This window comes from Dendrobates tinctorius, unplaced genomic scaffold (genome assembly GCF_039654945.1).
Source record: "Dendrobates tinctorius isolate UK_male_01 unplaced genomic scaffold, ASM3965494v1 ptg000046l, whole genome shotgun sequence".
In the NCBI taxonomy this organism is placed as follows: Eukaryota; Metazoa; Chordata; class Amphibia; order Anura; family Dendrobatidae; genus Dendrobates; species Dendrobates tinctorius.
The window spans coordinates 8,173,365-8,187,670 of record NW_027361714.1 but is presented as its reverse complement, the minus strand read 5'-3'; the positions used below and the strand labels follow the sequence as shown (position 1 = coordinate 8,187,670).

The 14,306-nt window shown below is 44.8% G+C and overlaps 1 protein-coding gene across 1 annotated transcript in view; it reads left to right on the top strand.

Moving 5' to 3' along the window:
* SYTL3 (synaptotagmin like 3) overlaps positions 1-14,306 on the top strand; it is a 185,505-nt gene that overhangs the window by 48,396 nt on the left and 122,803 nt on the right. Inside the window, exons 3-5 of the mRNA XM_073575690.1 lie at positions 1,267-1,331; positions 6,633-6,684; positions 9,042-9,108. Of these exons, the coding sequence (XP_073431791.1) occupies positions 1,267-1,331; positions 6,633-6,684; positions 9,042-9,108 (184 nt within the window). The remainder of the gene's footprint in view (positions 1-1,266; positions 1,332-6,632; positions 6,685-9,041; positions 9,109-14,306) is intronic.

Below are 14,306 nucleotides of genomic sequence, written 5' to 3'. Positions count from 1 at the left end.
CCGCACATTTTCCACTTTGCGCATGGTGGGCATAGCCACATGCGGAAAGTAAGCGGAACAATGCATTCTATCTCAATATTAGAGGAAGCGGACGGCACCGCTATTACCGTATGTTAGTTGGCAGTTTGTAGCAGGCAGAAGGAATCCACCGTGGTTCCCGGGTGCTTGACCTTGTGGTACTCAAATCTTGAATTTCATAAAGAAGAAAAGGGTCGCACTCATCGGGATAAATTTTTGCTGCCTTCTTGACACATGAATGACATGTCAAGTAGGGATCGACCCGTTGTCAGCCTATCCGCACTCTTTTTTGTAACGATCCCGACTTGACATGTCATTCATGTGTCAATAAAGCAGCAAAAATTTATCCCGATGAGTGTGACCCTTTTCTTCTTTACGAAATTCAAGGAACAATGCATTCCTATGTGTGTGGAATCCCGTCGATTCCACAAAAAGAATGAGCATGCTGCATATTTTTCCGCGATACGATTCCGCCGCGGAAAAATACGCAGAATTAGCACAGCATGTGTGGAATGCCATTGAATACAATGGGTTGCGTTGTGCAAGCATTTTTGTAGTGTTTTTGCCACACTTTTGCTGCGAAAAAAAGCAGCAAAAACGCTAAAAATCCGCAACATGTGCACATAGCCTTAAATTTGGTTTTCCAATGTGTCTGTAAAAGCATCGGCTGACTATAATTTTTAGATACAGTAAGTTCTTAAAAATAATAAATTAAAAATCAGGTTGGCAATTCTCAATGTTTCATGAAGCAGCCACATTCGATACATACCAAACCATTCACACTTCAGTATTGTGGACTGGCAGCCACCTTCTCCTGTGCGTTTCAGGAGGAATAGAAATGCGGGTTTCCATAATCTCCGGTGAATCTGCTCTATAGTGAGTGACACCTATTGATCCATATGTTCACACGTGATAGACTTGTTGAAGAAATTTCAGTGACTGTCCTATTTATCTGAATGGATCTTGAAGAAATCCATGCTGCAATCCACAAGCTGACAATACAACCCAATTCAGATGTAGGGAGCTGAAAAATTTCTGCACTAAAGTTTGACATATGTGAACATACCATAATTTTGTATTTGTACAAGCCGGTATTATGACTTTTTTTGCTATGATTTTCAAGGTCTATACTTGGAGAAAATTAAAAGTGTTTGATAAAGTAGCACAATTAGGCATGTGATAAAGTAAAGTAAAATTTGAAGATATTACAAATACTAACATTGATGTTGTTTCCCCTATGCATAACAGGGAAGTTAAAATAAAGACTGGCGAATGGTTTTATGATGAAAGAGAAAAAAAATTTCCATCTGCAGGTAATATTTTTTCTACAGCTTAAGAATTGTAACAAGTATCAATACTTTATATTGTGAATACAAATTATTTTTTCTAATAGTTACATCAGACCACATTTGCTAGAATTATGACGTTTGTGGACCAAGGCAGCCATGCTTAATGGCTGCTAAACATTGATGTTTTCTCTATATGACAACTTACCTTACATGAACCCACAAGACTGCAAAGACATAACAGCAAAATACCAATTTCACCCCCTTCCCATAATAACCTTAAAAGGGACAGAGATTATCAAGTTGGGTGTGACTCATTCACAGATTTATTATAAAACTTTTATGATAATCATTATGAATCAACACAACTGGCCATAAGGGATATGTTGACACTGCTCCTGGTGTGGTATTCTGCACTAAGCCCGGACTCTCATAATTTTGAACACCAAAGAGCTGCTCGGTCAATTAGACTGGACTTCGACCTTTATCCAACAAAAAGATTATGTTCCAAACCATCTTGGGCACCTGACAAAAATATGTCCAAACCAATATCCATGAGATTATTATATATCTGGTATCCCCCCCCTGATCACTACACCACCATGGAAGCAGATATGTCTAGCCATATGGGCATTTATGGTTCTACGAGTCTGCCTGATCATATCTGCATTCTGGGTACCTTGCCACACTACCCGAGGAATAATTTTGGGCCATGTGATTCTGTGCTCCGGAAGAAACCAGAGAAGCGGTCCAGGTCAGATCTCATAAGCGCGCGGAGCTCAGTCAATTTCAAAATGCATAAACCACTGAGATAGTGGGAGCGATGACAGTCTAATGATGGAAACTACCTCAGAGAAAACTTGTGTCCACCTAAAACCCTTGGTACACCTCTAGGTGAATTCCAAACTGCGAAAACCCAAGTTCCTGTCTCCAGGTCGATTGTTAGCTCTCTGTGTGGCGCAAAATACATGTGAGTGGACGAGGATCTGTGGGAGGAACGGCATCCGTCGAGTGCCCGGGCCGGAACCAGAGGAGCCATCTTCTGGGTTCCGGGGGAGACTGTTCCCAGGGGACAGGATTCGAGGACGGACCGTTGTGACTGACAGGTGGGCTGGGGGAGGGACCGATATAAAGGAGGCGGGGAATTCCCCAGACGATGAGTCAGCAGACCGGGAGAGACACAGCAGGGGAGCGTGTGCCAGCTAGAGCGACTCACCAGCGTCAGGGAGGACGCCGACTGAGGACTCCAGAGGGACGATATCCAGAGAGCTGTCTGAGACTTGTTGCCCCTCTCCAGACCACGGCCACTGCGGCCCCAGCACAGTCCGCGGCCGCTGTCTCCTCCCCTCTGCCCGTGGCTGCGGCCTACCCGCGGTCACCCGCGGCCGCCTCCCCTGAGCTTGTGACCGCAGCCTGTTCCCTGCCACCAGCGGCCGCCCGGCTTTCACCAGTGGCTGCGGCCAGCACCGCGCCGTCGGCGGCCACGACTGTCCCGCTCCGGTCCGCAGCAGGAGCCGGGCCTCTCTTGATCGCGGGCTCCCAGTCACAGCCAGTAGCTGCGCAGGTGGCCTGTCACTCGCCACTATACATCACTGCCACCTGCCCAGATCCGGGCGCTGTGGCCCATCCGTCCAAGGAGTCCGCCGGGGCCTGTGGGGCTCCAGTATCCTCAGCACGCCGGAGAGCGCGAAGACTGCGTCAACACCTCAGCAACTGGGCCCAGCAACCATTTCGCCGAAAGACCACCAGCCCGAACGGCGAGGGACATTTGGACGGCTAAGTAGACTCTAGACTTAAGGACCCGTAGTCGGCCAGACCGCGGCCCTATAGTGACCGGCCGTTGCCGGGAGTAGTCGTGTGCTGCGTTACTGTGTTTGCTTGTTTAGAGCCCCTGCGTGGGCAACCTGTGTTACCCCTGTTTCGGTGATCAGGCCGTGACTGAGGAAAGTCCCCTCAAGTCCCATAAACGTATTCTTAAAAAGCACCGTAGTTGTCTCGTGACTCGACACTGCATCCTGCGTACCTGCGAGTTCCACAGATCCAGTGGTCTCGTGGAACCGAACCTAAGAAAATAAAATTTTCAAATTAACATTTATCTTTATATTTATAGTATGTTGAATGTCTGAGCCTTAGAGTCCTGACTTGGCAGCTTCAGTAGCAGCTCCAATTCTTAAGGAATGAGTACCGAAAAACCATGGTTCAGTGCTTGTAGCGACAAGACAGCAGTGAAAAAGGGATTGAAACTGAAATATAGTGAGAAGAGAACCTTCCTCGTGAACTAAGACAGAGAGGCCATGCTTTCGTAATGTTAGGAAGTGCTTTATGGGGCAAGCATGGCATGTTGTTGGGTAAAGAAGAATCCAAAATCTATGTCTGATTGGTCAGTTTTGGATTTACAAATGCAAATTCTTAAACAGGATTCTGTGAGACAAAAATTATTATATTGAAGGCATCTTGCTTTTGTTTTGGATGGTGGTAATCAAAAAAGTGACTTCAATACGTGTTTCATCATTGTCTCCAACTGAAATGTTGCTCACAAATTTCTTCCAATGGTCCCTTGTCTTACAGTATAACTGCCAAGGTGAAGGGGAAACTGAAGCAGCAACATTAACTAGTCTCCACTCGGTCCCACATAACCTTAGGGCAGTGACGTCCTACTGAATTGGCTGTGTGTAAAAGAAGCTGGAATTCCTGAAAACGGGAACAAAAATCAGCAATGGGAGTTTTGACTCCGGGAACATGTCGAGCTTTAAACCAAATGTAATTTTTGGATCAACGAACAACTAGGTGGCGTAAAAAACTTAAGACCTACAAAGTTGATAAGCACAGGTGGTTTATGCAACGGATTGCATTTAGGTTAGCTGTCCAAGAACATATTTTGTTATTAGAAAAATCCTCTCTCCAGATGTCTATGGCTGCAACGATGGGGGATAGTTTGAGGAGAATAATATTTTTACAAATTACAGAATACTTCCATGACTGAGGCCATAATCCGTGGCACCTTTCAGATCCATATGTTGCACCAAAACCCACAGAACCAGACAAATCAGTAAATAATTAGATATCCTGGATGGTCACCCTGGGAATCATGATGACCATTAAATGTAGATAGGACTTGCTTCCAAATAAGGAAGTCCTCTTGAGAAGGGTGAGTGATTCTAGTTCTATGATCAAGCCGATTAGCTTCCCTGGTGGACAATGACAGACACCTGTACAAGGCCCTGCCTATGGGGATAACTCTGCAAGTAAAAGTTAATAGATCCAGTAGGGTATGCATTTGTCAAAGGGTGACTTTTTATGGAAAAAAAACAATCAATTAAGTATTGGAGCTTGTTAATTTTATCCAGAAAATAATGTGTTGTGTGTCAATTTCAACGCCTAAAAAGGATCATATGTGCATGGGACCTTTGGTTTTATCATTAGGCAATCGAATGCCACATTTTTGCATCAAGGTTTTCATTGTGTCTAAGGCCCCCTTCATACATCTTTTTTTATATCTGTATGTGGTCCGTTTTTTAAGGACCGCAAATATGGAAATACGCACATCCATTGTATTCAATGGTGGTGCATATATGTCAGGTTTTTCACACGGACACCCACAGTGTCTTCCTTGTGATTTGTACCGGCGCCTGGGAAAAAGCAGTACATTTCTGATCTCAGGCGCCGGGTGCTGAATGCAGCTCGGGTCATTGTCACCTGGTCTCTCTAAGATAAGTCTTACCAGGCGACAATGATGGGAGTTGTATTCAGCACCTGCTTTTTATATCGTGAGTAAAATTAAGAATTAAATAAAAAAGTAGCATAGGCTTCAGCGAAATTTTCATAATCCACACATGGAAAACCCACGGCTGGGGGCTGATTTTAGTAAACTAAGAAAGGGGACATTATCACAAAAGATTTCCAGGCTATTAATAACAGCTCACAGCTGTTTACTTAGCCTTTACTGATTAGCTTATGGAGGACCCCCCAAAAAATGACAGAGGGTCCCCCTATAAATTCAAACCAGCAAAGGCTAAACAGACAGCTGTGGGTTAATATTAATAGCCTGGGAAAAGGCAATGGGTACTGCCTCAGGCTACCAATATCAGCCCTCTGCCACCCAAGAAATGGTGCATCCATAAGAAGGGCCAAGTCTGAAGCTTAAACTCGCTCTTCCCACTTGCCCTGGAGTGGTGGTTAGTGGGTAATAGGGTTGGGATTGATGTCAGCTTTGTATTGTCAGATGACATCAAGCCCAGGGGTTAGTAATGGAGAGGTATCTATAAGACGCCCCTATTACTAACCCCAGAGTAAGTTTTGAAATATACACAGCAAAAATAAAATCCTTTATTTGAAATAAATACAGGCCCTCTTTTTTTTCCATATATTACTGTAAAAATGAAAATATAAAACCATATCCCTCGTTGGCCGACGAGAGTATAAAAGCCTATACTCATCTCCCTTGCTGGCGCCATTCCCACAGTGTCATCCCTCGCTCTCCCTAGGGCTCCCATGTTGTTGTTATGACACGTGACCCTGGCACCCAATCAGCGCTGGTGTCACTGTCACCGCCTCTTGTCAAACTGAACATGAAGAGAAAGTCTGAGATCAGCTGCAACCCAGACTTCCTCTTCATGTTCAATTTGTCTTGAAGGCAGAGACAGTGATGCCAGCGCTGATTGTGCACCGGGGTCATGTGTCACAACAACAGCATGGGTGTCACAACACTGCACGAGAGCCCCGGAACAATGCATGCTGACAGCATTGAAATGGTGCTAGCACGGGAGGCGAGTATAGGCTTTTTTATTTTATCGGGGCAAAATATATAAATGGAGTTGTCCAAGTACTTTACCCCTTTAAAGTAAAATTCCAGCCTAACACTCCCATAAAAACAAGCTCTTGCCGACCTAAAAAACACTCCACATTTTATGTATTTTGCATTACATTGGGACTTGGTATAAAATAAATAGAAGTGAATCGCTAAACCCCATCATTTCATTGTAAAAGGGTCTGTGCCAGAAAGGGAAATTATGATGTCTCATTCTTCAGTCACTTTAAGCCTGTGATTGGTTGGAAGGGGATGCGATCACTTCCTGTCTCAAAAGATACTGCTAAAGAGGCCTGTGCTGGACAGTCTGGGTTTTGAGATGATATGTATATCGTTTTTTATTCTTTTATAATAGATCATGACTTTTAAAAGAAATACATTTGTGAATCAGACTACTTTGTAAAATTTGGTAGATAAGATGAACTGTACTTTAACTCTTTTTTTTTTTTCCAGTACACTATACTATTGTATCAGATAGTTCTATATAGCTTAAATATAATGTAATATTATGTATCTTACAGGAAAACATGACACAGTTGGTGCAAAGCTGTTGAAATCGTATCAAAAAATGAGGTAAGTAATTAAAAAGTTAAAACGTAACCATCATTTAAATTCCCATAGAAACATTGACCTATAAGTCTCCTTATGACATCTTGGCATTTTCTACAAGAAGAAATGTTCCCTCTTAGACCCCGTATCGATCTCTCCCCTAGCCAAATCAGAACTCCTGCTTTGCACTGAGGAGGGGCAAAACCCACCAAAACACATGTCTGCAAATGTAGTGTCTGGTTTTTCTGTGGCAAGGTTCAGTAAAGGGTCGATATTGACTTTTAGGATTCCTACATCTATCGGTGGCACTAGACTTCCTGTCTTGTTTTTTTAAGAGGCTATTTGCACATCATTTAAATGTTATAGCTAAACTTTAAGCCTGTATAACAAATCACTAGTGTGAGGCATCTCTTTTAATTCAAGAAAAAAATTGAAAAATTAAATAAAATGCTGTCAGCTGTCCCTAATGCCCCCCTCAGGGACCCAACTTTCTATCAAAAGTCAGAACCAAGGTTCTGCGTTGTAGAATCCTGGCATGCAGATGGGCGTCCCGCAACTCTCCATGGTCACCCTTGCAGTGAAACTTCAAGATCTCACATGTTATCACGAGATCTTGTGCTTTGAAGTAAACCAGCTCCATATTTTTTAAGCAATTGGTGTGCAGTTGCATCATTAGAGCAGTTACTGTACAATAACTGCTCAATAAAGGATGCAGTATAGGTGGTTAAGTTCAAAGTACAAGATTTTGCTCTTTCAGTGTGAGGTGCGCTGCAGACAGTTGTGAGATTTTGCTCCGCATTCCGGGATCCCACAAGCTGGAAGTTCTGAGGACCACTGGGGACAGTTGGCACTATTTTTTATTTTGTTATTTAGTATACCAACCTGTGGCCCATTGTTTTCTTAAATAAAAAAGGCTGCCACAGACTGTTTAGAGGTACTCTTCTAAGATGCTGCCAATCTGTGTGGGTCTGTGTTTTGAGACCCCTACCCATCACTCAAAACACAGCTCTGCAAGCAGCAAGCGGCTCTAAGCTCATTCATGAATGGGTCCACAGATTCATCAGTTTTCACCAGAATACTGGCATAAAATTATTTAAAATTTTGCAAAACTTTTTGTGCAACTCATAATTCAGCAAAAAAGTTGTGACTTTTGTCATTGTTGCTCCTGTCCTTGCCAGCATCACCAACTTGGGTGCCCAATAAAAGTGGGGTGAAGCTTAGCTGGGAAGGGACGTGGCTAAATGTGACAGACAAATTCATCAGAATTAACACCACAAAAGTAATAAATTATGACAAAAATGTCCAATATGGAAGTTCATTTCTTGCAGTGGCACATGGTTGCTGAAAGGTGCACCAAATTTATAAAAAGGCATTTGTCCTATCTAAGGACACGCTTCTATAAGGTCAGCATACATATGCCAGTCTTGATGAATCAGGGCCAGTGGGTCCGTGCACCATTTTGTGTGCCTACTCATGTCAGGAACTGAACACTGATACTTGCAGAAGTAAGGACTTCAGTGCAGTGCGTTATGTGTTCAGTGGGGACCTCAAAACCCTGACACCCACCAATCACCAGCATCCTTCATTCAGTCTATATAGCATATCTAAATAATTCTAGGCACAATTTTAAGAAATAAACAAAATAGATGCTTCAATAAAACAATACAGTAAAGTATAGCCTCAATTAACTGTCTTTAGCTTTAAAAAGAATCTGTCTCCAGGCTCTGATTGACAGATTTCTCCTTATGCTGTGGATAGGTGCTGTTAAAGGGGTTGTTCAGGCTTGGGTTACAAGTCTGTAGTCACTCAGCACAGTGCACGCTGTAAAGCTACTTTCAGACTTCCGTTATGAGGCGCAGCGCAGGGCCGCCGCTAAGCTCCGCCCCAGCCACGCCTCTTCCCAGTCAGCTCCTCCTATGGGCGCATGAAGCTCCATGCGACTGGCATACCCTACATTTAGCGTTGGGTACGCTGGCCGTGCGCTGGTATGCTTTTGCCGGCGCATGCGCCCTTTTGGCGCTGCACCGACGTGCACCAAACGCACCGTGTTGCATTTTTGTGCGCTCAGCACAGCGCCAAAAGGGCGCATGCGCCAGCAAAAGCATACCAGGCAAGTGCATAACATGCACTTACATTGAGCAGGGCCGTGCACGTCTAGTTGGCATGTGACCGCATGTAAGCAAATTGTCTACATGATCACCCGCTCACGGTGCCGGAGAATCTTGCAGTGAGCGGAGCTTCTTCAATATAATAATGTACTTTTCTCTCCTCTGCAGTGTTTCTTCTGTTAGGCTATATAAAATTATGTTTTGTTTTGCTCCATTATCCATTATATCTATAATTCTAACTCGTTGCATTTTCTATGTCCTTTCATGTTTTAGCAAGATCTCTGTTGTTCCACCTACTCCCCCTCCTTTCTCTGAAGTAACTCCTGTGTTTATCTCAGGGGTATGTACAAGATATAACCCATTTTATTTTTGTCAGTGATTTAGTATTGTGTATTTACAGCTTAAACCGTAACCCACCACAAACATATCTCTGCAAATCACTTTAAGGTGACCATACGCATTCAGCCAAATCTCCTGATGATTATGATGGGATCCACCAACCATCTACAATAATATGTATGAAACATTTGGGCAAGATGAAATTCAACATGGCAAATCCTTTCTTCTCAAGAGAAATACAAGTGCTTCTCACTAAATTAGAATATCATCATAAAGTTAATTTATTTCAATTCTTCAATACAAAAAGTGAAACTCATATTAAATAGAGTCATTACAACAGAGTGATCTATTTCAAGTGTTTACTTCTGTTAATGTTGATGATCATGGCTTACAGACATTGAAAACCCAAAAGTCATTATCTCAGTAAATTAGAATAATTAACAAAGAACACCTGCAAAAGCTTCCTGAGCATTTAAAAAGGTACCTTAGTCTGTTTCAGTAAGCACCACAATCATGGGGAAGACTGCTGACTTGACAGATGTCCAGAAGGCAGTCAGTGACACACTCTACAAGGAGGGTAAGCCACAAAAGGTCATTGCTAAAGAAGCTGGCTGGTCACAGAGTGCTGTATCCAAGCATATTAATGAAAAGTTGAGGGGAAGGAAAAATGTGGTAGAAAAAGGTGCACTAGCAACTGGGATAACCACAGCCTTGAAAGGATTGTTAAGAAAAGGCCATTCAAAAATTTGGGGGAGATTCACAAAGAGTGGACTGCTGCTGGAGTCATTGCTTCAAGAGCCACCACGCACAGACTTATCCAGGATATGGGCTGCAAGTGTCGCATTCCTTGTGTCAAGCCACTCATGACCAATAGACAACGCCAGAAGCGTTTTAAGTGGGCAAGGAGAAATAGAACTGGACTGTTGCTCAGTGGTCCAAGGTGTTGTTTTTATATGAAAGTAAATTTTGCATTTCATTTGGAATTCAAGGTCCCAGAGTCTGGAGGAAGAGTGGAGAGGCACACATTCCAAGCTGCTTGAGGTCTAGTGTGAAGTTTCCACAATCAGTGATGGTTTGGGTAGGTACAGTGGGTATGGAAAGTATTCAGATCCCTTTCAATATTTCACTCTTTGTTTCATTGCAGCCATTTGGTAAATTCAAAAAAGTTCATTTTTTTCATAATAATGTACACTCTGCACCCCATCTTGACTGAAAAAAAACAAAACTGTAGAAATTTTTGCAAATTTATTAAAAAAGAAAAACTGAAATATCACATGGTCGTAAGTAGAGTTGAGCGACTTTTGGTTTTTTAGGGTCGCGTTTCGTTTCGTGAAACCCGACTTTTCCAAAAGTCGGGTCGAGCAAGATCGTCCGATTATAGGGAAAAGTCGGGGTCGTCCCGAAACACGAAACCCAATGTAAGTCAATGGGGAATAAAAGTCGGCAGTGAGAGGAGGACAGGAAACACACCTACAGTGCCCATTTGAATGCCAAAAGCATCAATTCTTCTTACTTAAGCTTGTCAACCTTAATTAACTTCATAATACAAGTTACGCACTGAAAAATGGGGGTTATTTGGCTAAAGTTGTGGGGGGGGGGGCTGGCTGCAGGTTTTCATGTGCCCTGGACGAAAGAGCGCCCCTTTAACACATACCACAACTCATCATGCTCCTATACGGCAGAGAAATAGTGGTATAGTACAATGAAAAATACCTCACTTTTTACATCTCATGACGAGGCCCATCTATTTCTCCATACAGAATCATTGGTCCCATATAATGTTTGAAACAGTATATGATGAGCTCCACATAATGCTACAGTATATGTTGGTCCCCATGGATGAAGCTCCACTGTCTTATGGGCCCAAATAATGCTCCAAACATAATGGGCCCCATTTCTAATGCTCTAGTGTATAATGGGCCCTGTAAATGCTGCTCCAGTGTCTGATGTCCACCTTTGGAATGTTCCAGTGTATGGTGGGCCCCATCTATCATTCTCCAGAGTATAGTGCTCCCCAAAAATTGCTGTCCCAACATTGAAAACAATCAAATAAGTCTCCTCGCTAGGGAATCCCTGTACTTGTCTGGACTCCTCGTCGTCCCCATCTTCCATCTCACTGCACAGTATTTCAACTTTGCAAGTGCTGTGATCCTGGGCAAGCAGGGGGGGCCCACTCGTTGGCGACGGCACTGGCACAGGGCCCCTGATAGTACGGTGGTGTGTCTGATGGCGGGTGGGCCGAACCTGCACTTTCATCTGCAGCTTCCTCTTTGTCACTGTGTAAGATGGAACTGTATATGGGAAGGGTAACCTGAGTTTCATCAGGGTCAGATTCAGGTCGTGTAGCGTGCGAGGGGAATGTAGTGGTCTGGGTCAATGTACCAGCAGATTCATCGAGCAGTGGCTGGGCATCATTGCACTTGTGTCGCCCCCAGGAGTACGGTCGCCACAGTGGCATTACCTTCTTCCTAGGGAGTGTGATGTCATGCTTGGGAGCAACGAAGGATCTCTCTAGCAGGTTAACTGATTGGGCGGCGTTATTCCCAAGAGTCATGACCCTCCAAACAGCGTTCATGAAGGCAAAGTGTTTGTTTTACGTGGGCAGTATGGTTGCAAAGCTGAACCTTAAAGGAATGTCCAGAAGGGCACCACCAGGAGTGGAGCCTACGGTTAAATTCGACTCCACCTGGGAAACCTCAACCATGCCAGCTACAGAACAGATGCACACATTGCAAGCTTAATTCCGTTAACGAACGAGACTCCGTCATGCCCCGCGGTCCGAGTCCGGCTTACTAGAGGGACACGTGAGGCTCTGGCACATGAGATTGGCCAATAACTGGTGTGGCATGCCCTTACATGCCCGTGGCTGCATGTGCGCTACACTGAAAAGGCCAGCATTTGTCGCTTACAGGTGCAGATAACCCGCTGAACAACGTTAGTGATGGGGATCACTGATTACAATTATTAGCCGCGAACAATGATTTCCCAGTAAGTGCAGGTCAACCGCAGTTCCGGAATTAGGCCTAACCGTCATTCCTGAAAAAATGAAAAACTTACGTGTGCAAACCACAGGTGCTGTAGCTTGCTTAACAGCTCGCCAGCCGTTCTCACGCCCAGTATGGAATACACGTGATTGCACAAAGGTTAGAAAGGGTACCGTATCCCCGGATAACATGTATGGATAGCGTACACATTCAAAATATATGTCTCAGGAGGCAGGCTCAGACGGTGTCAGGCCCAGTATGGATTGCACGTGATTGCACAAAGGTTAGAAAGGGTACCGTATCCCCAGATAACATGTATGGATAGCGTACACATTCAAAATATATGTCTCAGGAGGCAGGCTCAGACGGTGTTAGGCCCAGTATGGATTGCACGTGATTGCACAAAGGTTAGAAAGGGTACCGTATCCCCAGATAACATGTATGGATAGCGTACACATTCAAAATATATGTCTCAGGAGGCAGGCTCAGACGGTGTTAGGCCCAGTATGGATTGCACGTGATTGCACAAAGGTTAGAAAGGGTACCGTATCCCCAGATAACATGTATGGATAGCGTACACATTCAAAATATATGTCTCAGGAGGCAGGCTCAGACGGTGTTAGGCCCAGTATGGATTGCACGTGATTGCACAAAGGTTAGAAAGGGTACCGTTTCCCCGGATAACATGTATGGATAGCGTACACATTCAAAATATATGTCTATACATCAGGAGGCAGGCTCAGACGGTGTCAGGCACAGCATGGATTTGACGGGCCAGATTACACAGCGGAGGAGCAGGGAGAGGTAAAGATTGCAAATGCTGGGGCCCTGCCCAAGCAAGGGGGGCCCACTCGTGGGCGTCGGTACTGGCACTGGGCCCCTCATAGTACAGCGGTGTGTCTGACGGCGGGTGTGCACCACCACCGTCAGAGACACTTGATTGCACTATGAGGGACCCTGTGCCAGTGCCCGCGCCCAAGAGTCGGCCTACCCACCTGTCCAGGGCAACGGCACTCGCACGGTGTCGTGCGCTAGGTGGTGACCCCGGCCATGGGGGGGGGGAGGCAGCACAGTTAGGGAGTTTTAGAAAGTGGCATATGTTGATGTTGGACATTCAGCTGATGCAAAAGGCGAAATAGGTGAAGTACCAGGAAGAGGTGGACCAAAGCAAGCCATTTTTCTGTCACCCTATGTGTCATCAGGGGAAGGTGGGACAAAATCCTTGGAAACCCATGCGTGGTTCATTTTAATGAAGGTTAGATCATCCACATTTTGGGTTGACAGACGGGTCCTTTTTTCTGTCAGGATTGATCCAGCTGCACTGAAGACTCTTTCCGATAGCACACTTGCAGCTGGGCAAGCGAGCTCCTGTAAGGCATATTGGGCCAATTCAGGCCAGGTGTCCAGTTTAGCGGCCCAATAGTCAAAGGGGAATGACCTGTGTGGGAGAACATCGATATGGGAGGAAAAGTAGTTTGTAACCATAGTTGACAACTGCTGTCTCCTGTCACTTTCCATCGATGCAGTATTACCAGTTGTGTGAGCGGTATTTGAAAAATCAGTCCACAACATTGTCATGAAACCCCTGTCTCCAATGCCACTTCTGCTGTGTGCACCATGAACACCTCTGCCAAGCTGCCCCTGGCCCGTACGGCTCGTGTGAGAACCATCACCGCTGCTGTTTGCTGGGAATGCCTCAAGCAACCGATTTACCAGAGTTGCTTGTTTATTAGCCAATATTAGGTCAAGGTTCTCCTGTGGCATGATGTTTTGTAATTTGCCTTTATAGCGTGGATCCAGGATGCTGGCCAACCAGTAGTCGTCATCGTTCATCATTTTGGCAATGCAAGGGTCCCTTTTTAGGATCCGCAAGGCATAATCTGACATGTGGGCCAATGTTCCCGGTGTCAATGATGCACTGCGAGTGCTGGGTGGAGGAGCACTTTCTGGCAAATCCACATCCCTCCAGTCACGCAAAAACCCTGTACCAGACCTTGCCACGCCAACATTTTCACTTGCCCCATGAGATGCATCCTCCTCCCCTAAGTAATCATCCCCATCATCCTCCTCCTCCTCCTCTTCTTCCTCCACCTCGTCCAGGAGAGGTCCCTGAGCAGACAATGGCTGAATGTCATCAAGGATTCCCTCCTCCTCTTCCTCCTCATCAACATTGGCTGCAGACGTCTGCTCCTTAAGGTGCGTCAAAGTTTGCATG